Below are 22,988 nucleotides of genomic sequence, written 5' to 3'. Positions count from 1 at the left end.
GGGACATATTGTCAGGAGGGACCAGTTGCTGGAGAAGGATATCATGTTTGGTAAGGTGGAGGGTCAGAGAAAAAGAGGAAGACCCCCAACGAGATGAATTGGCCAAGTGGCAGCATCAATGGATTTAAGTGTGGCAACAGTAGTGAGGTTGGCCCAGGATCGGGCAGTGTTTCGTTCTGCTGTGCATAGGGTCGCTATGGGTCGGTACCGACTCGATAGCACCTAACAACAACAACAATCAGTTATAGACAGAGGATGGACTTACAAGCTTTCTATGGTGATATTTCTGGCTATTCCTTTCTCTCACCCTCAAGTGTCTACTTTATAATGGTATGCCAGGGAAACCAAGATTCAAAAGACAGCTGAGCCATAGGGTTTTCATTGGATAATTTTCAGGAATTGATTACCAGGCCTTTTTTCTTAGTCTGTCTTAATCTGGAGGCTCACTGAAATCTGGCCCAGCCAGCACTTGAAATATCTGTGGCATAGTTTCCTGTATCAAAGCAACCTGCTAGCCATCATAGCACAAGAAATTGACAGTTAGCTGATGGGATATTTAATTGTAAATAGAGTGAATTTGTTATTATCGGAGGCAATTAGTGTGCCTGCCATTTTATTTCACATAAAAGGTACTTCTGTATGTCATTCAAAAGCCGCCTTTTCTCTAAAAGAGGAACAAGACATAGATGTTGCATTTTTGAAATCCTCACTGAATTGTGGCAATTTTCTGAATCTCTTCATTTGTCAGTAAGACACTGGAAAGGGTGAATAAGGCAAGGAAGATCAATATGTCAACATTAGGCCTTTTTGTATTAATTTTGCAAAAACTCTGCTTGTGCCAAGTCATTGTGGACACTTAGGGATTGATCGGTGTTTAACATACTGTGCTAGCCTCAGGTATACAATTCTTCCTTAGGGGAAGGTAATAAAATGGAGCGGGGCAAGGGTGCCCATGCAGCATTAGACAATTAGCTTCTTCAGTGTGGTGCTTAGTTCTAGTTGTCAATAGACTTCACAGTGGTGAGCTGTCTTCAGAAGTTAGAGGTAATTAGAAACTAGAATAAATGTGATCACTGCATGAATTAGCACACTTTCACAGAACAGCGCATTTATATAGAAAAATGCAGTTCTGTGGTAAAGAAGGAGTGCAGTCTCCTTCCCATTTATTTTTCTGCTTGATTGCTTTACGATTGATATACTCTCTCAGCATACTTCAAAAATGAGTTCCTGTTTAATTTTGAGCACATTTTAGGATGATGACACCTATATTCATAGTGAAGTAGTTTGCACTACCTGAATTAAACTCTATGAAAACAGTACATTTAAAATGTAAATGCTGAGACTGAGGCAGTGAGTGCTGAATTTTGGATATGAGGAACTGGAATTCTCTAGTGGTTATCATTTACTCAAAGCAATTCTGGTATCATGGAAAGTGCTCTGTATTTGGAATCAGAAAACGTATTTTGAATTCTGTTACTTACTAGCTGTGTAGCCCTTTGTCCATGACCTACAATCTCAAAGACTTATTGATTAAAATTTGAATAATGATTTCTATCTCAGAAAGATGGAGAGAGGACTAAAGGGGAATGCATATGAAAACTTCGACAGCAGCCCTGGTAATAGTAAATACTCATTTTGATCATTCCACGTCTTTTTTGTTAGGATGGTGCAGGACTAGGCAGTGTTTCGTTCTGTTGTGCACAGGGTTACTATTGATGGCACCTAACAACAGTAACAATGCCTTTCTTTATGATAGTAAACCCAACTTTTCTGTGTAGAGTTAGAAATATGAACCACATACGTGGCTCTTCAAAATAATTGCATTACACCTTCTAAAATAGAGATATCTTCTGAACCTTTATAAATCACAGTAATGGGTTACTATAGGCTCAAAGAGGAGTATTAACAATATTAGGAGTCTTCTCTGATATATAAGAAATAAAATGAACAGTACACTGATCCATGAGAGAATATTTTTAAGAGTCCTCCTGTCTTAGGGTTCTCTAGAGAAACAGAGCAGGAGAGAGAGAGAGAGAGAGAGAGTTTGGTGTATTTCAAGGAATTCACTAATGGAATTGTAGAGTCTGGCAAGTCCAAAACTGATAGGTCAGATGGCAGCTAAGACAGATTCAGACTTTGTCCCAAGATTCAGAGGTCAAGTAATAGAAAGAGTACAGTAGAGAGAACAAGTGAGTTCTGTCAAAATATTTATTTATAATCTGGACTGAGAAGACACCCTAAGAAAACTTCCTTTTCACTTGATTGATTACATTTCATTAGATTACAATATGGAAGTAATTATATTATATTATATTAGCTGTATTGTGGAACATCAACTCATCTAGTGTTTGGTCAAAGATCCCTAGTGGCATTGTGGGCGAAACATCAGGCTGCAAACCACAAGTTCCTTGGTTCAAACCCACCAGCTGCTATCTCCTAAGGAGAAAGATGGGACAGCCTGCTCCTGTAAAGATTTAGTCTCTGACACTCTATGGAACAGTTCTCCTCTGTCCTGTAGGGCCACTGTGACTTAGAACTGACCCAGTCATAGTGGGTTTGGTTTTTCATTGTTGTTGTTGTTAGTATTTGGCCCAGCCACTGAGAAACATAGGCTTCCAAGTTTAGACATAAAATTTATCATTATACCTCTTTTGAGGATTTTGCTGTCATTAAACAGTAGCAGACCTGGAGCCCCTTGAATGTAAGGATAGAGAATTTTCTCTCCTAGTGTCAGACACCAAGAGTGTATGTTAAAGTCAAGCATTGAACACTTGAAAAGAATCAGATTATATCATTCATTTACTCATTCACTGATTAAAAGGAGAACTATTTGTGGAGGACTGCTATGTGCTAAGCACAGAGATGCAACATTGAACTACTAAGATAAGAGTGTCCCTGTCCTCACTATACTTGCAAGTCTGGTATCTTAATAAAGGAGCCATATTGGAAAGCCAGAGAGTTCTACTAGCTTTACCAGCACCAGTTCGCTTCAACAACAAGAAGAGAAGAAAGATAGTCAAAGGATTGGGTTTTTAATGGGGCATGTACATATTTTTCAAATTATGATACAGAGGAGAATATATCATTTGTACTTTATGCCATCTTGACACTGTAAAATAATTGATTCTTTTATGTTTTCCAATGTACTCTTCTGACTTAGAAAGATATTTTTAAGTAGTATAAATGGACAGTTTTGATGAAACAAATATTTCTCATAATACTTTGCAATTATTACCACACCTCACTCAAAAGTGTCAACCAAGGGATAATGACTAAATCTAGTAAAAGGGAATACAAAAACTGATTATGAAAGAAAAGTTCTATCTCATTTATAAACCACAAAGGTATCTGTGATGTTTTTTTACTAATAATTATTGTGTCTGTAATGCTTCCATCACTTTATAGAATTCATTCAAAGTTATTGAGAAAATGAGTAGCAAATGCAGAGTATAAGTAAATGGATATTCTCTTTTAGAAGTATACATATAATACTATCCAAATGGAATAGGAATTCATGAATACTTACTGAGGTCTAGGAACACTAGACTGACTGCAGATACCAGTCCAACTTATTTGTGATCTATGATTCACAGTAACTTCCATGTTTAATTAGGTAATTGGAACATTGTGAAGTAGGAATTCTAGGAGTGTTACTGTTGCCTACTGTACAAAATCACCCACTGTCGAAAAGTGGCCAATGCCAGAGGTTATACTGTGATATATCCATATGTTAGGGGCACCTATAACTGGAAGTAAGTATGCAGTGGAAGAGAAACGAGGTTGGAAATAGAAGCAGCCAGAAGTTACTTCATGCAATATTCTTCCAAACATTATAGCATATATCTAAAAGAACCTTATAAAGTTTTATTCATATTTGATGATAATCTTAAAAATGTACACATTATCAATATTTTTATTGTGAACAAAGTTATAGTTTGCATGAGAGAACATTGGTTTTACACTGATCCTGTCGTATTTTGCTTCATTGCAATGATTACAACCCCCTCCGTGCATCATCAATTCAACAATATTTTCTTCTATTCCCTCTGTTTTGTTTTGTTGTTGTTGTTATTGTTTTGGATATACACAGAAACAATCAGGGATATATAATCATTTAAACAACCAAAGACCACATTCTGCAAGCCTTCCTCCTGGCTGCCAGCACACAGCCTTTGTCTTTCCATGAGTCTAGAGTCTTCAGCTGCTCCCTCTCTCTATGGCCCCATCTCTGCCTCCATCTCTGGTGTCACTATTTCTCTGGATAGGGCCCCACATTACACTCATGTTCTTTTCCCTTGATAGTCCTAGAGTTCTCTGTTCCTGGACTATAAGATTAATTACCACCCCCCTTATGTTACAAAACTTCTACCTTTATAGTTGTGACAATTGCGATTAGTCATGATAACAATTACTTACTATTGAATCATAAGAATCTTATCCCCATCTCCTTTTACCAAACCCATCTAGACAAGATGAAAACTATTCAGTGGTGATTCTACCTTACCCCAAACAGTCTGAAACTAAATACCCTCTTGAAAACTTGTAAGCCAGTCACTTTATAATCCCCCACACCCAATTTTAGGTAGCCAATGTTTAAGTTTCCTATCCATATCATCCCTGTATACAGAGGGGATAGGATTAATCCTTGATGTGAAGACTCCTTCCTTCTCAGTTAGTATTTTGTGCTACTGTATCCGTAAGTATAGGTAAAGGTCATCAAATTTTTTTTATCTTCCTCTAGTCGAGTCCTCATCATCAAGCTCTAGGTGAGCTAGGTCCAATGGGTACTTTCTGCAAGTTTGGGCATTCTTGTGCATCTCACCTCACTTCATATCAGCTGGACGCTTCACTCTCAGCTGTAGCCCTCCAGAACTATGTCCTTGTCTGTGGGCTCAGGATTCCCCAGGTCTCACCATACTTTGGACCAATCAGCCCTTCCTCTTTTCTCTCTCATCTCCGTGTTGATAGGGGTGAGGAGTATGGAATGTGGTTTAACTCAGCCCGTTTGCTGCCTTTTCTCCACTTCCACTCATCAGTAGATCATCATGGTCACCAGCAAGTCTACATGCCTGCTATTGTGTTCCCTTTGAGTTTCAGTCTTGGAAACCTGAAGGGACTTGATTGCTTACCTTGATGGCTCCCAGCAAATAACTTTCTTGTTCTTGTGGTAGCCAGACTGCTGTTTGTGTGTTTTTTTCCTGCTGGTTTTTCTTTCAAGAAGTATCTTCTATTCCTATAGGTGCTCCAGGTTAGTCTACTTGTCCTTTCAAGTGGGAATGTTCCACGTTAGAAGGTTCTGGATGGGGCTCAGGGTTCCACCTAAGATCCTATACACTACAAAGGCTCAGTAAAAAGCCTATATGACTGTACAAGTTCTAGAACCCCTTTTAGGTATCTCAATGAGTTATAGGCTGAAGATGGGCTTACAAGTTTTCTGTAATCATGTTTCCCAATATTCCTTTCTATCCCACTTAAGTGTCTATTTTATAATAGGTAAGGGAAACCAATATTCATAAGAGAGTCAAGCATCTTAATATTAATATTAATTCCCTTCTTTCACCCATTCAGACTATGCCTCAATCCCTGTATCACAGGGTCCTGTTGTTCCAAGGTTGAGCATACATCACTATTTGCCTCTGTCCCATTTAGCCCATGCACACCTGTCTAAGTTGAAAAGCTCTTCTAAGCTATCAGTATTTTAAAACTTTTTGATCAGTCAAACTAGAAAAAAAACAGCGTTGGTTGTGGTGGTGGTAGCAGTGGCAATACTATTAAGAAAATTTGGAAACCTTTGTTGAGAACTTACAATATGGTATATACCCTGTGCTAAGTACTAAGTACCAAGGAGCTCTGGTAGCATAATGGGTTATGTATTAGTCTACTAACCACAAGGTCAGCACTTTGAATCTAACAGTTGCTCCACAGGAGAAAAATGAAACTTTCTGCTCCTATAAAGATTTACAGCCTCAGAAACCCTATACAAGGTTCTTATGGCACACCACCATCACCAAGTACTAGACCCAAATTATCTCATATAACCCTGAAAATGACGCTCTTCAGTAAATATTATTTTAAACTTCAATTTACAAAGAACCACACAGAATTTGAAGAGCTTAAATAACTTGTCAAAGGTCACACAGTTATTACCAAAGACAGGATTCTACCTCAGGAAATGTATTAACTATGTCATTTTCTTAATCCCTACACCTTTCAATAGCAATATGATATGTGACTTAGACCAATATACATGGGACTATATGAAGGGTTTTCTAAAATTGTGTGGAAAAGCTCCATTATCTGTGTGTGTGTGTGAATTGAGTGAAGGTTTACAGGCAATATCATCAGTCTCATATTCAACAAATCGTATGCTTTGTTTCACCTCAATGATTGCAATCCTTTCCATGTAACAACAGCCATCCTGCTTCTTCCCTGTGGCTCCTGTTTCCATTCTACCCAACTTCCTGCCCCTTCCCAACTGTGTCCTTAGGTAAATGGTGGCTTTTGATTTTGAATGATTGACCATTCCATGGCAACCATACTTTACTAGTGTCTTTGTTCCCACTATATAACTGTCTACTGTTTGGCATAAATTGAACCAAGAGGGTTAAGTTCCTTTCTAAATCTGATGGGTGGTCAGGGACCATAATCTCAGGTTCCTCCAGTCTCTTGGAAAATTCCATCATCATTTCATTCCTTTTTTTTTTTCATGAACTTTTCGGAACTTCCTCATAAAAGAGAAAGAGCAGCATTTTTAAGGCCTGGAACTATGAGAGTTGGTGATTTCAAACAACTATAAACAGTATCATTGAAGCATAGAATAAAAGTGAGGAAAAACTGTGATCATATTCTGAAGACCTTGAATTTCATATTAAGGAATGGAAAGCCATTCAGTATCTGCCTTGTCATCTCCTTTTTAAAAAGGTCACCTTAACTTTCAGGGGAGAGGCAAGGCAGAAATAGGCAGGGCGAGGGTGCACCAATCTAGGTAAGAGATGATATTACAGCAGGGCTAGAGAGGAAAGATTTGAGTGATAATAATAAATATGAAATTAATAAGCATGAAAGGTGCTGGAATAGGTGCATAGGAAACTGCACAAACACATTAATCTTTTATAACAAATGAGTTTAATTTCATAGCTTAGAAGTTTATGGGATTTCTCAGTATGGTGGTAAAACATGGTGGGTTTAAATTACTAAAGAAAAAAGCAATCATTTTAATCCTGACCATACCAGCTCTGAGAAGGCTTTCTTTAAATTGGAATGTTGAAGACACTAGAAGAAAAAAAAAAGTTAATGATTAGACAGTAAGCCTTTAAAATTATTTAATTTCGATGTCGACTTTCTTTGAACTCCTTTCTCATCAAAATCAATGGTACTGAAGACTCTCTGGCATATTTGTGTCAGATACATGCTTGTTTTCTTTATAGCTGAATAAAATGAGATCGTGAGAAAAATACATAAAAGGGGTAAAGGCATTTGGAAGCTGAGCCGAATCTTTGGCATTTTTTACAGGCAAAATTGTATCTTAAACTCAAAGATTTTAAAACTAATCTGCCTTCAGCTTCCCAGGACAGAGTTCAGATAATGCCCCAGAGTGCATAAAATCAGAGGAGCAGAAATGACTTTCATCCTGTGTATAAAATAGTGGTGTACAAACAGAAGTAGTAGCTCTTGATGTTCCAGATTGCTGCACCTGTTTAGGAGGACTGGTGACATATAGGTTAAGCACTTGGCTACTAACCAAAAGGTAGGCAGTTCAAACCCACCAGCCAGTCCATGAATATGTGGCAGCCTGCTTCCAAAAAGATTTACAACTTTGGAAACACTGTTCTACTATGTCCTGTAGGATCGCTACAAGTCAGAATTGACGTAGAAACAATGTTTTATTGTATTTTTTGCAGTGGTTTAGCAGATAGTTAGTTCTCTTGGGATTAAATTCCATTTTGAAGAGTCATTACTGCTTTTCAAAATGTGAATGCAGCCTAGGCAATTTCAGCCTGGTAAGTGTCACAGTGAAATATAGTTGGTTGAATCCTTAATAACTTGTGTAGAAGATTTAAAGCCTTGGAAAACCTATACAGGGTCTCTATGAGTCAGAACTTAACAGCAACAACACATGGGCATTGACCCAACTTTTAATTACAAGATAGAAAGATGTTTCTCATAGAAGAAAGGGAAATGTGCTCATGTTTTAATGTTTACATCTATGAGATTCTATATATAAATCGATAGCTATAAAAACCAATTGTCTTCAAGAGAACTCTGACCCATGTGTGTCAAAGGAGACCTGTGTTGCAAAGGGTTTCAATGACTGATTTTTCACAAGTAGATCACCAGATCTTTTTTCCCAACACCTGTAGGAGACTCAAACTTCCAAACTTTTAGCTAACTGCCTAATGCATTCATCATTTGCACCAACCCAGGGCTCCATAACTAAAAACAGACATTTATAATTAGCCCTAAGAATGCTATTAATATAATCAATTTCCCAGATTATCTTTATGCATAGAGGATACTGAGGGATTCATTAACCCTAAGGGTATTTTTTCTTGTTTCCATGACTAAGGTAGCATAATGGTTATAAATGATAGCGAAATAAGGCGATCACAGAAACCTCTAATCTGCAAAAGAAAACCAGACAGAAATTTTATTGAAGTCTGTGTTGGGGCAAAACTTTCTGATTTCAAAAATTTTTTTAATTATTTATTTCCTCATGTCTTTACCTACTATACTACAAAAATAAAATTAATCTCCGTATCAAGGCAAGTGAATCAAAAACAAGTTTCCACATTTAGCCAGTTTATTGAAATTGATATGCAGCTGTGTCTAAGGCTGCCATTTCCATAACTGGTCAATCTTTTGGAACATGGTCACTATCACTTAGAAAACCCAGCACATGTCTTTGGACTTTGGATGTGTTTGCTAAATATTGTATTTTCTTACAGGAAATTATTCTTCTCATTATAGTGCACTGGCACACATAAGAGTCCTGGTGTGACACTGTAGGATAAGCACAGGACCACCAACAGAAAGGTCGGCAGTTCAAACACACTAGCTGCTCCTTGGAAACTCTTTACAAGGTCACTATGAGTCAGAACCAACTCAATCACACATAATGAAAAAATAACAAGCACACGTAAAATGACATATTTATCCAAGTGATTTTGTTCTATTATTATTTCACAAAACAGTTAAAAAAGAGTTATAACTTTTGAAGTCTCAACATGAGTTATTTATTGCATGTGTCTCTAAATTCAGTGACAGCAGGGGATTTTGTCTTTAGTGATAAATTTTATTTGCAGTGAAATATGCAATATTATTGCGAAATGCAATCAAATGGGAGTCCTGGTGTAGTGCTGTGGGTTGATGTGCTAGACTGCAAGGGCGGTTTGAACTGCAAGGTCAGCGGTTCAAACTCACAAGCCGCTCCCTGAAGGCCCTAAATAGGATCACTATGAGTCAGAACTGACTCTACAGAACTTTACAACAGCAACAATCAGAATAACACAGACCAACATTCATTCAAAGCATCAGTTCAAAAATAGGAGCAAATAAAAACAAAGTACCCCTTGCCATAGGTTGAAGTTTCAATTTTAAATGTCATAATTTTTTCACATCAAAATCTGTATGTCTGTCAGTTTATCACAAAATGTGGTTACAAATTCACAGATCTTTATTCATTACTTTTTCAGTTATTTAATGTGTCAGGTTATAATTAGACTCTGAATGACCCTTCTCTCTTGGTAATTAAAATATGTTTGGCATTGCCCCAAGAGATAGCAATACAATGATTAACTGCCAAGCAAAACATCAGACTTCCTAACATTAATGTTAGAATTTGCATGCTAGAATTTGCAGCTAAATCTGATGTAGGAAAATGAAGCTCAAAGCCATAAACCTCATGCTGTTTGATTGTGGGTTACTGTGTCACCCTTGTGGCCCCCAAAGAAGTGATGCATCTCCCCAAGTGCTCAATTTAATGTGTTTCCATCCTTGGGAGGTTGGCTTTCTCAATCAGTACAATCTCAGTCAACATCAAATGAGGCAGTACATCTCTGGAGTTTCGGAAATATAATTAGAATAACACTGATATTTTGTCTGTAACCATCATAAAGGGCCAAATATGTAGATGGTCCTTAGATTCTTAGAATATATTATTATTTGATTTATTATAGAAATGTCATAAATCATTTCAAAGGGGAGAAGTGACAGATGTGAAAGTGTTACAAGAAAAATTGTTGTTGTTAAGTACTGATGAGTTTGTTTCGACTCATAGCGACCCTGTATAGAGTGTCCAAGGAGCAGCTGGTGAGTTTGAACCACCGACCTACTGGTTCAAACTGACTTTATGGTCCAGTGCTTATCCTATAGCACCACAGCAGTACTCTACAATCAAAACAGTAAGTGTTTAAAAGCAAATTAAATGTAATACAATAGAAATTAATTAATACATGGTTGAAATACAGTATTTTGCGTTTACACCAATTAAAAAACTAAGCTTGTCTCCCAATGAGACTTGTAACCCTTTTGTGACCCACTGGATATAAATCATCCACCAACACTTTCAGGTTTCTTGGGAAGTTGCTCTCCCCAGTGTGGTATGTTCTACTTCTGGATGGGCACCTATATAATTGTGTGAACCTGAAGAAATGGGCCTCGCCCCACCAACTCTACCTGCAGAGTCCACTTTGGACATACGAGTCCCACATCATTATATCAAAATCCACATTACCTCAAAGAATTTTTCCCCTTGATTCCAGCATGCCTTCCATTACTGAAAACCCACACTATTAAAAAAAAAAAAAATCTGAAAATAATTCCATCATGAATTAGGTATTTGAGCGTGACAGTTGGATGTTGATTTTTTTTTTTTTTTTAATAAACCCAATCACTAAGAAATAGTGCCCAGCAAACTGCAGCTTGAATCTGACGACCAGATTCAATTGGAATGAACACATGAAGTACATTTTTTAAAAATACCATACAAGCAAGAGCCAACTTCTTGTCAGGTGAACTCTACTTTAACCAAGCAAAATTTATAGAAAGAAATACTGGTAAAAATTTGATACTCTATGTGTATTTATTTTAATTTTATAATGTCATAATCTTATTAAAAGGTGGCATAATGGCTAAATGCTGCCTGAAGAGTTATCGGTTTGAAAACCTCCCAAGAACTCTGCAGGAGAAGAACTTGGTGAATATTCTGTGTACATAGAATATTCTATGTCAGCCTAGGAAAGCCTGTGGGGCAGTTCTACTCTATCACATGGCTCTCTATGAGTCAAAAACTGACTCCACAATGCCTACAACAATAACAACTACTAATCTTATAAAAGAAATTCCACAGGGTTACTTCAGTAGCTCCAAATAGTAAAAGAATGTATAAATGACCTTTTAAAATAGCTAAGGAGCTCTGGTAGCATAGTGGTTACGAATTGGGCTGCGAACCGCAAGGTCCGCAGTTCGAAACTACCAGCTGCTCCACGGGAGAAATATGAGGTGATCTGCTCCCGTAAAGATTTACAGCCTCGGAAACCCTGTTCAGGGTTGCTATGGGTTGAAACCGACTCGACGGCACTTAACAACAACAAGATATGATAGGTTTGAGAAATTAATTTACACAAACTCAAGTTCCTCAAATGTCCCAAATATTGTGTCTTCCTTATTAAGGCTCACATAAACAGAATTATGCTATCGATGTGTAGTGGGGAGGTGCACTTGGTGTTACCATATATATGGCTGAGCCTGATATCTGATAATCAGCTGAGGCTGCTACACCTCCTGTCTCATTTCAGACACAAGAAAATTCAGGCTAAGAGAATACAAATAACCTGGCTAGTTCAACCCCATTGTCTGTAGTTCTGAAACTTGTGTTACAAACCAATATGTTGAAAATGGTGAAGTACAGAGAAAAAAAAGATGACTTATAAATCACAGATTTTAGAAGGTAATTATGCAATGATATCAATATACTGAGTGCAAGCAGAAAGAAGTTCTGTGTAGGGCATCATAGGTAGCATACTGGGAAGATGGGATGGAAAGTGGGAGAGCAGTTGGTAGAGAATCTTAAGTATCAGAATGAAGAGTTTGCTTCTGCAAATGTTGCCATTTGGAAGCAACTGAAGATACTTTAAATGCAGTGCTGATAGAATGTTAATATTGGGTACATACTACACTACAGAGCTCTGGTAGTGTAGTGGTTACTAATCTCACAGTCAGCAGTTCAAAACTACCAGCTGTTCCATGGGAGAAAGATGAGGCTTCCTGCTTCCATAAAGATTTACAGCCTTGGAAACCCTGTACAGGGTCGTTATGAGTTGGAACCGACTCCAGGGCACATAGCAACAACAACAGTATACTACATTAAGGCACTCTGGTAACATAGTGGTTACAAGTTGGGCTGCTAACTTCAAAGTCAGCAGTTTAAAACTATCAGCTTTACCATGGGAGAAAGATGAGGCTTTCTGCTTCCATAAAGATTTACAACTTCGGAAACCCTATACAAGGTCATTATGAGTCGGAACCGACTCCACAGCACATAACCACCACCAGTATACTAAATTAATAATTTGCTCAACAAAATTTTGTGTTATGTTATGCAAAGAAATAAATGAGTAAGGATCCATTGACTCCTAAAGTCTGACACCTAAAACCTTGTATGTTTGGTCATGCTGGCACGTGTCTTAGTTCTCTTGTACTGCTCTAAAGGACATAGAACATGTAGGAATAATTGCCTTTAACAAACAGAAATTTATTCCCTTACAGTTTAGAAAGCTTGATGCCCAAATCCAGAGTGCTGGTTCTAAGGCAAGGTTTTCTCTGTCAGTTCTTGAATGAGGCCCTTGACTCTTTTCAGAAACCTGTAGGCCCTGCATTCCTTGGCGAGCTCTATGCATCTTGGCATCAGTCTCTCCTTGGATCTAGGCACTTCACAGTGCAGGGAACCCAGGTCCAAAGGACACATCTACTGCTGGCACTTCTTTCTTGATGGTACGAGGTCCCTCTGACCTCTGTTGTCCTATTTCATCTCTTTTGTATATCAAAAGAGTTTGACTCATGATAAAACCTAATATAGCCTCATTAACATCACGGGAGTGATCAATTACAACAAACAGACTAATTACATCAAATCAGGGCTGATCACATCAGATGGCCTCATAGGGGTGATTGCATTATGTAAGATTTTATGATGGGGGATTACTACTGAGAATCAGGCCCAGCCAAGTTGATACAACTATGACAATATGTTACATTTCTGCCTCACCTCCTCTCATTTCTGTGTACTCCAGCACTCTCTACTTTTTCTTAATAATTCTGAAAAAGCATTAGTCTCAAGTACTCTGCACTAGCTCTGCCTGAAATAGTCTTCCCAATAGCATCTCCCTCTCTGCATTCCATCCTGTTCACTGTCTATTTCTCAACAAGACTTGTAGTCTTTCCGGTTTGAGAAATGATAAGCGTGTTCTTCACTTTTGGTTTTCTAAGTCTATTCTTTGCATTTCATTATAATATGTGACTTTGTCATCTTGAGCTGCCCTTAGAAATTTTCTATTCAGGTCTTTCACTTCGTCATTTTCCCACCATCATTTTAGTTTCTTTCCTTATAAGAGCAACTTTCAGAGTTGCTTCTGACATCCATTTTGGTCTTTTCTTTCTTTCCTCTTTTTAATGGCCTTTGGCTTTCTTCCTGTATAATGTTCTTGATGTCATCCCACAACTCCTCTGATAGATGGTCATTAATGTCTAATGCATCAAATCTGTTCTTAAAATGATCTGTAAGTTCAGGTGGGATAGACTCAAGATCATATTTTGGCTCTCAGCTTCAGCCTGAACGTGCATATGAGCAATTGATAGTTTGTTCCACAGTCAGGCCCTGTCCTTGTTTTGACTGATGATACTAAACTTCTCCATTGTGTCTTACCACATATGAAGTCATTTTCATTCCTATCTGGTAGTCTATCTGGTGAGGTTCATCTGTATAGTCACCGTTTAGGGGCTAAATAGCAAAAACAACTTCATACATTCAAGTACCATTGGAGGTCAGCAGAAGTGGAATTACTGTGAAGTTAAAGAGCTGAAGTTTTTATACTCCTTGCTTGTGTGGATCAATTTCAAGAGCCTGGGATTCAAACTCAGGAAAGGTGTGTGTGAGGGTTGTATGATTTCACCATACATAGTCAATCAGTATGCTGAGCAAATAAAAAGAGTAGCTTGATTATATGAAGAAGAGCATGGCATCAGATTTGAGGAAGACTCATTAACAACCTGTAATATGCAGATGACACAATTTTGCTTGCTGGAAGTGAAGAAGACTTGAAATACTTACTGATAAAGATCAAAGACCACAGCCTTCAGTATGGGTTGCACCTCATTGTAAAGAAGACAAAAATCTTCACTGAGCCAATAAATAATATCATGATAAATGGAGAAAATATTGAAGTTGTCAAAGGTTTCATTTTGCTTGAAACCACAATCAGTGCTCATGAAAGCAGTAGTCAAGAAATCAAATGGCATATTGCATTAGGAAAATCTGCTACACAAGACTTCTTTAAAGCGTTAAAGAACAAAGATGTCACTTTGAGAACTAAGGTGTGCCTGATCGAAGCCATAGTAATTTCAGTCACCTCATACACTTGTGAAAATTGGACAATGAATAAGGACTATTGTAGAAGAATCGATGTTTTTGAAATATGATGTTTTCAAAGAATATTGAAATTATCATGGACATCCAAAAGAACAAACAAATCCATCTTGGAAGACGTATAGTCCGAATGCTCCTTAGAAGTGAGGATGGTGAGACTTAGTCTCTTTTACTTTGGAAATGTCAAAAAGGACCCATCCCTGGAGAAGAGCATGATGCTTGGTAAAGTAGGGACAGTGAGATAGAGGAAGACACTCAATGAAATGGACTGACATAGTGGCAGCAACAATGGTCTCAAATGTAACAATTGTGATAATGTTCCCAGACTGGGCAGTGTTAAGTTATGTTGTGTATAACATCACTATGAGTTCAAAGGCACCCATGCACAACTGAACAAAATTCTTCAGGTCTGTACCATCCCCACCAATCAGTTGTGAATCCATTTTTGATCCATAAGGTTTTCTTTGGTTGATTCTGAGGTGCGTTGGCCAGACACTATGCCTAGACTCCTACATGTAAGCTGAAAATTCTACTACTGAACTACCACTGCATTCAATAAGTGCAAAGTTTATACTAAAAAATTATTTGCTTAACGAATGGAAAATTCTTTGTTCTGTCTCATCATTGATGTTGCTGTTGTTAGGTGCTGTGGTGGAGTGAATTATAAGGGACAGAAGACACTGATCGTATGATAAGATTAAGCTGTGGATGCTAGAGGAGTTAATTGTAATTGTAAAAACCTGACCCTCTAGCATGGGTTTAAATTAAAATGAGCCTGACTAATTGTGACTGTCACAACTGCAAAGATTGTAGTTTTGTAACAGAAAGAGGGGAGGTAGTTAATCTTACAGTCCAGGAAGAGAGAACTCTAGGACCATCAAGGGACAAGAACATGAACAGAATGTGAGACCCTATCCAGAGAAGCAGTGACACCAGAGATGGAGGCAGAGATGAGGACATGGAGAGATAGAGCAGCTGAGGACTCTGGACTCATGGAAAAAGAAAGGCTGTGTGCTGGCTGCGAGGAGGCAGGCTTGCAGAATGTGCCCTTTGGTTGTTTAAATGATTATGTATTCCTGAGTGTTTTTTGTGTACATCCAAAAAGGAAAAAAAAAAAAAAAAATCAGGGGAAATAGAAGTAAATATTGTTGAATGATGATGCACGGAGGAGATTGTAATGACTGCAATGAAATGATGTGTGTAAAACTGATGTTCTCCCATGTAAACTATTACTTCATTGACAATAAAAACTTTTTTCAAAAAATTTAAAATGAGACATCTCAGAAGCTGGAGGGAGGATCTCGCTACCATCAAAGAAGAGGCAGCAGTAGAGTGTGTCATTTAGATTCCGAGATCCTTGCACATTGAATGTCCTCCACCCAGGGAGAGAAAGTTGTGACACCAGGGGACTGGTAGAGAAGAAGCAGTCACAGAACTAAACCAGAGCATGAGACAGCAGGGAAATTCCCAGTTCACAGAGCAAATATGCTGAGTGACTTTGATCAGGAAGCTTGCTTGTACAGTGGGGTACCTCCAGGCATTTAAGTGAGGGAGTAAGGTTTGCTGACCCACAGAGCTACAGCCTAGTATCTTCAGGCTGAGGTTTTTTGACTGTGGAGTAGTAGCTTGGTAGTTTCAAACTGCCAGTCTTTTGATTAGCAGTTGAACCTTTAACTGTTGCACCACCAGGGCATCTATACCTTTCATAACTGTATCAAAGGGCTTTTTGAATTAAATAAAACCCATTAGCAATAGGTTATAGGTAAAATAGTAAAGCTATGCTAAATGTCTGGGTAATGTGGGATCTGTTCTCAATACAAAATATATCAATGTTGTTGTAGTTAGGTGCCATCAATTAGATGTATTAAGGCGCTCTGGTAGCGTAGTGGTTACAAATGAGGCTGCGAACCGCAAGGTCAGCAGTTCAAAACTACCAGCTGCTCCACGGGAGAAAGATGAGGCTTTCTGCTCCCATAAAGATTGACATCCTGGGAAACCCTGTGCAGGGTCACTATGGGTCAGAACTGACTCCACGGCACATAACAACAACAACAGATGTACTGACCCTTCACTGTTTCTTTCTTTGGGGAAATGGACCATTTACAATTTTACAGCCCCATCAAGTGAGCTTCCTCAAGAGTGTTCTCTAAGCAAAGCCATTGGAATGTCTTATGACTAAAATTACTGAGAAACATTCTTCAGAGTATATATTATATTTTATTAAGGACATATACTACTCTGTGACATTTGTTTTATGATTTTTGCGACCCCTAGAGAAAAGTTGTCTGAGCTTTTTAAATGATGCTGCAGTTAGATGGAACTGAAAAACTGAAGGCTCGTGTTTTTCAAGATGGAGTAAAGAGATAGATTTATTTAAACATTAATTTAACAGTCAAATGTGAAAATGTCCCTGGGTAGTGCAAACCATTAAGACGCTGGGCTGCTAAACTCGAAGGTTGGAGGTTCGAGTCTACCCAGAGACACCTCAGGACAAAAACCTCGTAGTCTGCTTCTGGAAACTCAGCCATCGAAAACCCCATGTGGCACAGTTCTGCTGGGACACACATGGGATACTTATGAATCGGAGTTGGCCCTATGGCTGCTGGTACCAGACATGATACTAGAAAGGAGGTTGTGGGTCCAGACAAGAAACCCGTGTTATGTGGGATTATTCAGGATGCCTGGTCTTCTGGGAACTCATTTAATGCTCTTTCATAGGGTTGGTAATGTAGTCTGTTAATCAGAAAAGTGACTATCAAATGAAATGATCTCCTGTAAAATGCGACTCTGACATTTATGCACCACTGACAACCCATGTTCTAATTTCTGGACCTGAGTCTTTCAGAAAATGCCAAAATCAAAGTATGTACTGCAAATGCTGGATTTTTCCACTCAACATGGAGCTTGAAATACTGGAGAAAAGATAAAAAGCTATGAGGCAAATAATGGCATATTGACAGGGATGCTGTGGATTTACTGCTAGCCTTTCTTTCACATGCTTAATTTAGAATAATGAATTTTGTGAGGCTGTGAAAGAAAATAACTAGGCCTTTATGGAAGCCATCAAATGTGAATAGAATATAGGTAGCATTTCCTACGTTTATGTGGCTGTATCTTTTAACATTTCCCACTCTTCTGTTTTCTTTTATTTCAAATTAATCTTTGGACTAATCTTTGAAGAGACCTAATTGGATTATATACAATGGTTAGTATGGAAAGGCAAAAATATATGAAGCCATCTTTTTTGGATATGCCAAGGAAAGAAAACAAGTGTGTATGCATCCTAAGGCACATTTATGTGTTAGGTAATTAGTTCTAAAGAAGTGACACTTTGAGGGACTCTGTTAGCAAGGCCACATCCATTTCCTGACCTCAGTAAAATCTTCAAAAATCTTTGCAGAAAATTTGCTGCTGTACTGTTGTTTAACTACAACTTGTAATTGAATGAAATAAAGAAAATTTCAAGAATTAAGAAAATGGATAAAAAGTGTGAGCTGTCTGTTAAGAACCCTTCATAATGAGTACATGTTTGTTGCAAGTAGAGCAAAGCAAGCAATGTTTTATCAGGAATGCACAAACATTTCAATGTGATGAGTAAAAGATAATTTTTTTTTTTTTTCTTAGCTTCATTCAGCTTGTGCAAATTACTGGTTAAAATGTCAGGATGAACAAAAACTTAAAATTTGAGTGGAGGGAAAGTTGTTGTAGTTGTTGTTAAGTACCACCAAGTCATTTCCAATTCATAGCGACCCTATATGAAGTTTCTGAGGAGTGGCTGATGGGTTTGAATTGCCAATCTTGTGGTTCAAATGATCTTGTGGTCCAGTGCTTATCATAAAGTGCCATACCAGGACTTCATAGAGGAAAAGTTAAGGAGGAGAAAAAGGTTATATTCTTCAAAAGTTAACTGGCAACTAGATGTTTTGTAAAATAAATAAAATTTTTAAGTATGAACTGTTGATTATTGTTCTTGGCATTCCTTGACATATGTTCTACATATAAACAATAATATGTATTGATATCAGATTCATGCATTACCTATCTGTGAACATCAGGTACTATGAGTAGCTATTTATAAAGCTTTAGTTCATCTGAGTATGTGTCATTAATGCCTTTACTTTTTAAGCATGAATTGTCGATTATTTTTCTTGGCATCTGATAACATACATTATTCTAGAGCCTACATGCACATATAAAACAACATGTTTTGATTCCTGCATTACATATTTGTGAACGTTATGTACTATGAGAAGATATTTATCAAGCTTTAATCCCTCTGAATATCTGTCATTAATGCTTCCAAAGGACCCTCTGGAATGCCAGTGAGGATGTTTTTTTTTTTTTTTTTCAAGTAATTTGACATCCAGTGGAATTTAGCATGTTTCTCCTTAGAATGCAAATTTGTATATAGTTGAACTATATCCTAGTGCAAAGCTGTAATATAAGCACTGGGCTGATAACCACAAGATTAGCAGTTCAAAACCACCAGCTGCACCTTAGAAACCCTATACAGGGCTACTCTGAGGTGGAGCCATCTCAGTGGCACTTAACAACAACAGCATTTGAAATCCAGCAAATGTACTGAATTTCTCTATAACAAACTCATAACCATGGGTAATGTTCAGATACGTTTCACATACAAACAGTTGTATTATGGCGCATACCGTTGTCAAGAAAACCATTAGGCAAATCTAGTAAATACCAAACCACAAGTGGAGAAAAGTCTAATCATAAACATCAACAAATAAAAATGAAGTAAAACACAATTCACTAATATAAATTTCAGGGAAAACTTCTGAAAGTTAATGAGATTTTTCACAAAATCAATGCAAAAGCCAATTCTGAGACAAAGCAAACAAAATCCTTAGCCACCGAGCCAATTCCAATAGAGTACAGCCTCATGTTTTACAGTAAAGTAAAACTGAACTCCATAGGGTTTTCTTAGCTATGATCTTTGCACAGGCTGACATCCTGGCCTTTCTTCTGCAGGACTGAAGGATGAGTGTAAACATTTGCACTGCCCAGGGACCTTAATTCAGATACCAGCACCTGAAAATATAAAACAAAAATAAACTGTAAGGGATGCTACAGAGAAAAAAAAAAGGAAGAACATAAAATAAATGCCTTAAGAGACAGGAACAGGACAAAACTCACCAGTCACTGGAATCAAGTGAAAATACTTTTGTTGGGGCTGCTCTGGGCATCACATGACTATATAACTAGATTCTTATTGGAAATTTTTACAAATATTCTTTTAAGTCAGATCCAAGACACGTCTGTTTTTATTTTTTAATTCATAGTTATCAGTCCTTATCTTTGTGAATAATAGTTCACTGTTTATAGTTCCAAGCTATTTGGATATGAATCAGTATAAATCTATCATTATATAGAGATGAAATACAAGTAAAGAATAGTGAATCCTGATGTGGCACTGTAGGATCAGCACTGGACCACTAAACCACAAGGTTGGATGTTCAAAGTCACCTGCTGCTCTTCAGAAACTATATACAGGGTTTACTATGAGTTGGAATTGACTCGATGGCACTTTGCAACAACAAAAGTAGCAACAATAAAATACTTAATTCTGGTTTTTAAACTTTCTATGTGTGAGCTCTGGACTTCTGGAGTGGCACTGTGGATCAACATTGGGCTGCGAACCACAAGGTCAGCAGTTCAAACCCACCAATGTGCTCCTTGGAAGGCTAACTATGAATCAGAACCAACTTGATGGCACTAGACAATAGCAATGTGTAAGCTCTCTCCAAACCCAGTTCTCAGGAAAGAGGTTGTTCAAACCCACCATCTGTTTCTAAGAAACCATGGACTGAGGTTGATATGAGTCAGAATAAGTTCAACGCACTTACCAATAGCAACAATGAGTGGCCCCAGTACTGTACTTCAGCAATCCATTTTTAAATGGGAGTTCTATGGAGAAGGATCAGTAAATCTTCATCTAGTCACTTTGGCTTCATCAGAACTTTCTTATTACAATAGAGTGATCCAAACTGTCTCAAAGATATGTAACAGGAACTGGTGGATTTGACTGTCTTTGCTTTTGCAACAGGTGTACCTTGAGCGTGACCCTGGAGCAGGCCATCATTCTGGCCAGAAGCCATGGGCTGCCTCCTCGCTATATCATGCAGGCTACCGACGTGATGCGGAAGCAGGTAAGTATCACACAGATCACATTGCAGAGGAGTTGGGTCACAGGACCTGGATTTTCCTCAGGTATGTGACAAGTGCATAAACAAGAAACAATCCCAGGGCAAAAGACCTGCATCCACATAAATGGGGAGTCCCCAGCTAAGACAACTCTGGAAAAAAGGGAAGTCTATAAGGGGGCTTCCCTTCCCAGCCAATGCACCTCAGATGCAGCCAGCATCTATTTGTCATTGGTGGATTGTGTGTTGCTCTGATGTTGAACAGGTTTCAGAGGAGCTTTCAAACTAAGGTGGAATAGGAAGAATGGCCTGGCAATGAACTTTTGGAAAATCAGCCAATGAAAACCTGTAGATCACAACAGTCTGATCAACAACCAGTCAATGGATGGTACAGGACTGGGCAGTATTTCCTTTCAGGCTGCACAGGGTTGCCAAGAGTACAGAGTTGACTTGACAACAGCTAACAGCAATGACAAATTGTAACCAGAAGAAAGACAGAGAACTGTCCAGGCAAAATAGAGCAGGAGTGAATATTTGGTTTATGCACAGGACTCCTGGTGTGGTGCTGTAGAATTAGCACTGGACTGCGAACCACAAGGTCGGCAGTTCAAAGGGAAACCCTATACAGGGTCACTATAAGTCGGAACCGACTTGATAGCACTTAACAAAAACAACAGTACAAAATAAGAGGGCATATTACATTTTCTGGGAATTTATAAGACTAGAAGAATAGATTGGGAGCAGAAGCAGGACAAGAAAGAAGAAAAAGTCCAGGCCCTGGCTTGCTTCTGAAATTCTCAAAGGTACCTCTGTGCTTTGCTAAGCAGTTTGTGTGATTCTGATGATATTGCACACACCTAAACATTGACTTTTGAGTCCTGGTGTGGTGCTGTAGGATAAGCACTGGACTGCTAACAACAAAGTTGGTGGTTCAAACCCACCAGCTGCTCCTGGGAAATTTTGTACAGGGTCACTATGAGTCTGAACCAACTCAAGTGCACTTAACAACTTTAGGGGATGACTAGCAGAGTTTGGTCTGTCTTTCTATAAAATTATTCCAATAGTATTTTAATTATGGTACTGTTGTTAAGTGCCATCGAATGGATTCCTACTCATACCAACCCTGTATAGGATTTCATAGGAGTGGCTGGTGAGTTGGAACCACTGACCTTGCAATTCAACCTGACCTTGTGATCCAGTGGTTACCCTACAGCACCACACCAGGACTCTAATTAATTGTGTTGTTTCATTTTAATCCTTAAGAATTTTTTAAGAAGACAACATACAAAATGCACTAACTTCTAATTCTCTAATGATTAGGAAATGTGCCTAATCTAATAGAAAAGACATTTAACGTAATAGAAAAGGTAAGAGAAGTTGAATGTCAATGATTTTTTTTTTTTTTTTTTTTTTCCTGCCACCTTTTATTGGGCTACCATAAAAAAACAAATTCATCAGAGTCCTTACTGGCTGAGTTGGTTTGAATTGTTCAATGTCAATGAATGATTTAATTTTTGAAATATGATTTTGTAGTTAGGACTATTTTATTTATAAAAGACTTAATGTATCACTCTTAGGCAAGCATATAAACCCTTTAGACTCGCTCCTAGGGTTACACTCTAAAAAGTATACCAAGCCAATAAAAAGTAATCAAGTGAATCAGTCATAAGTGTTGCCAGCACCAAACTATGATTTGAAATACAAAGATCAAGTACTTTAAATGCGTATATATTGGTGTTTGGAGTTATGAACCAAAGAGCTGAAGATAGTTAATCACCATTTTAGAAGGTCCAAGTGGAATCTGCTGACGGTCAAACTCACCAGAAAGCTGTAACGTGTGACTTTCTGCAAAGAGCAAACAGGCAAATTGCAAGCAGGGTGAAGAAGGATTTTCTAGATTCCACTCACAAATTCTGTTTACATAATTAAATGAAAGTAAATTTATGATAATCTGTATTAGGACTGGCATATGAGGTGCTAATGGACAAAGACACTAACCATTATTATTCAAATTTATGCACCAACCAATAAAGCCAGTGAGGATGAAATAGAAGAATTCTACCAACTTCTGCAATCTGAAATTGATCAAACATGCAATCAAGATGTATTGATCATTACTGGTGACTGGAATGCAAAGCATCAGTAGTTGAAAAATATGGCCTTGGTGATAGAAATGATTCTGGAGA

General features: G+C 38.0%; 1 protein-coding gene across 1 annotated transcript in view; it reads left to right on the top strand.

Moving 5' to 3' along the window:
* The window catches only part of PREX2 (phosphatidylinositol-3,4,5-trisphosphate-dependent Rac exchange factor 2), a 482,194-nt gene that overhangs the window by 433,544 nt on the left and 25,662 nt on the right, over nt 1-22,988 (top strand). Inside the window, exon 38 of the mRNA XM_006860035.1 lies at nt 20,706-20,808. Coding sequence (XP_006860097.1) covers nt 20,706-20,808 — 103 coding nt within the window. The remainder of the gene's footprint in view (nt 1-20,705; nt 20,809-22,988) is intronic.

Source organism: Chrysochloris asiatica, unplaced genomic scaffold (assembly GCF_000296735.1).
Source record: "Chrysochloris asiatica unplaced genomic scaffold, ChrAsi1.0 scaffold00036, whole genome shotgun sequence".
Taxonomy (NCBI): Eukaryota; Metazoa; Chordata; class Mammalia; order Afrosoricida; family Chrysochloridae; genus Chrysochloris; species Chrysochloris asiatica.
The sequence above is the reverse complement of the archived record's forward strand: the minus strand, read 5'-3'. Positions and strand labels throughout refer to the sequence as shown.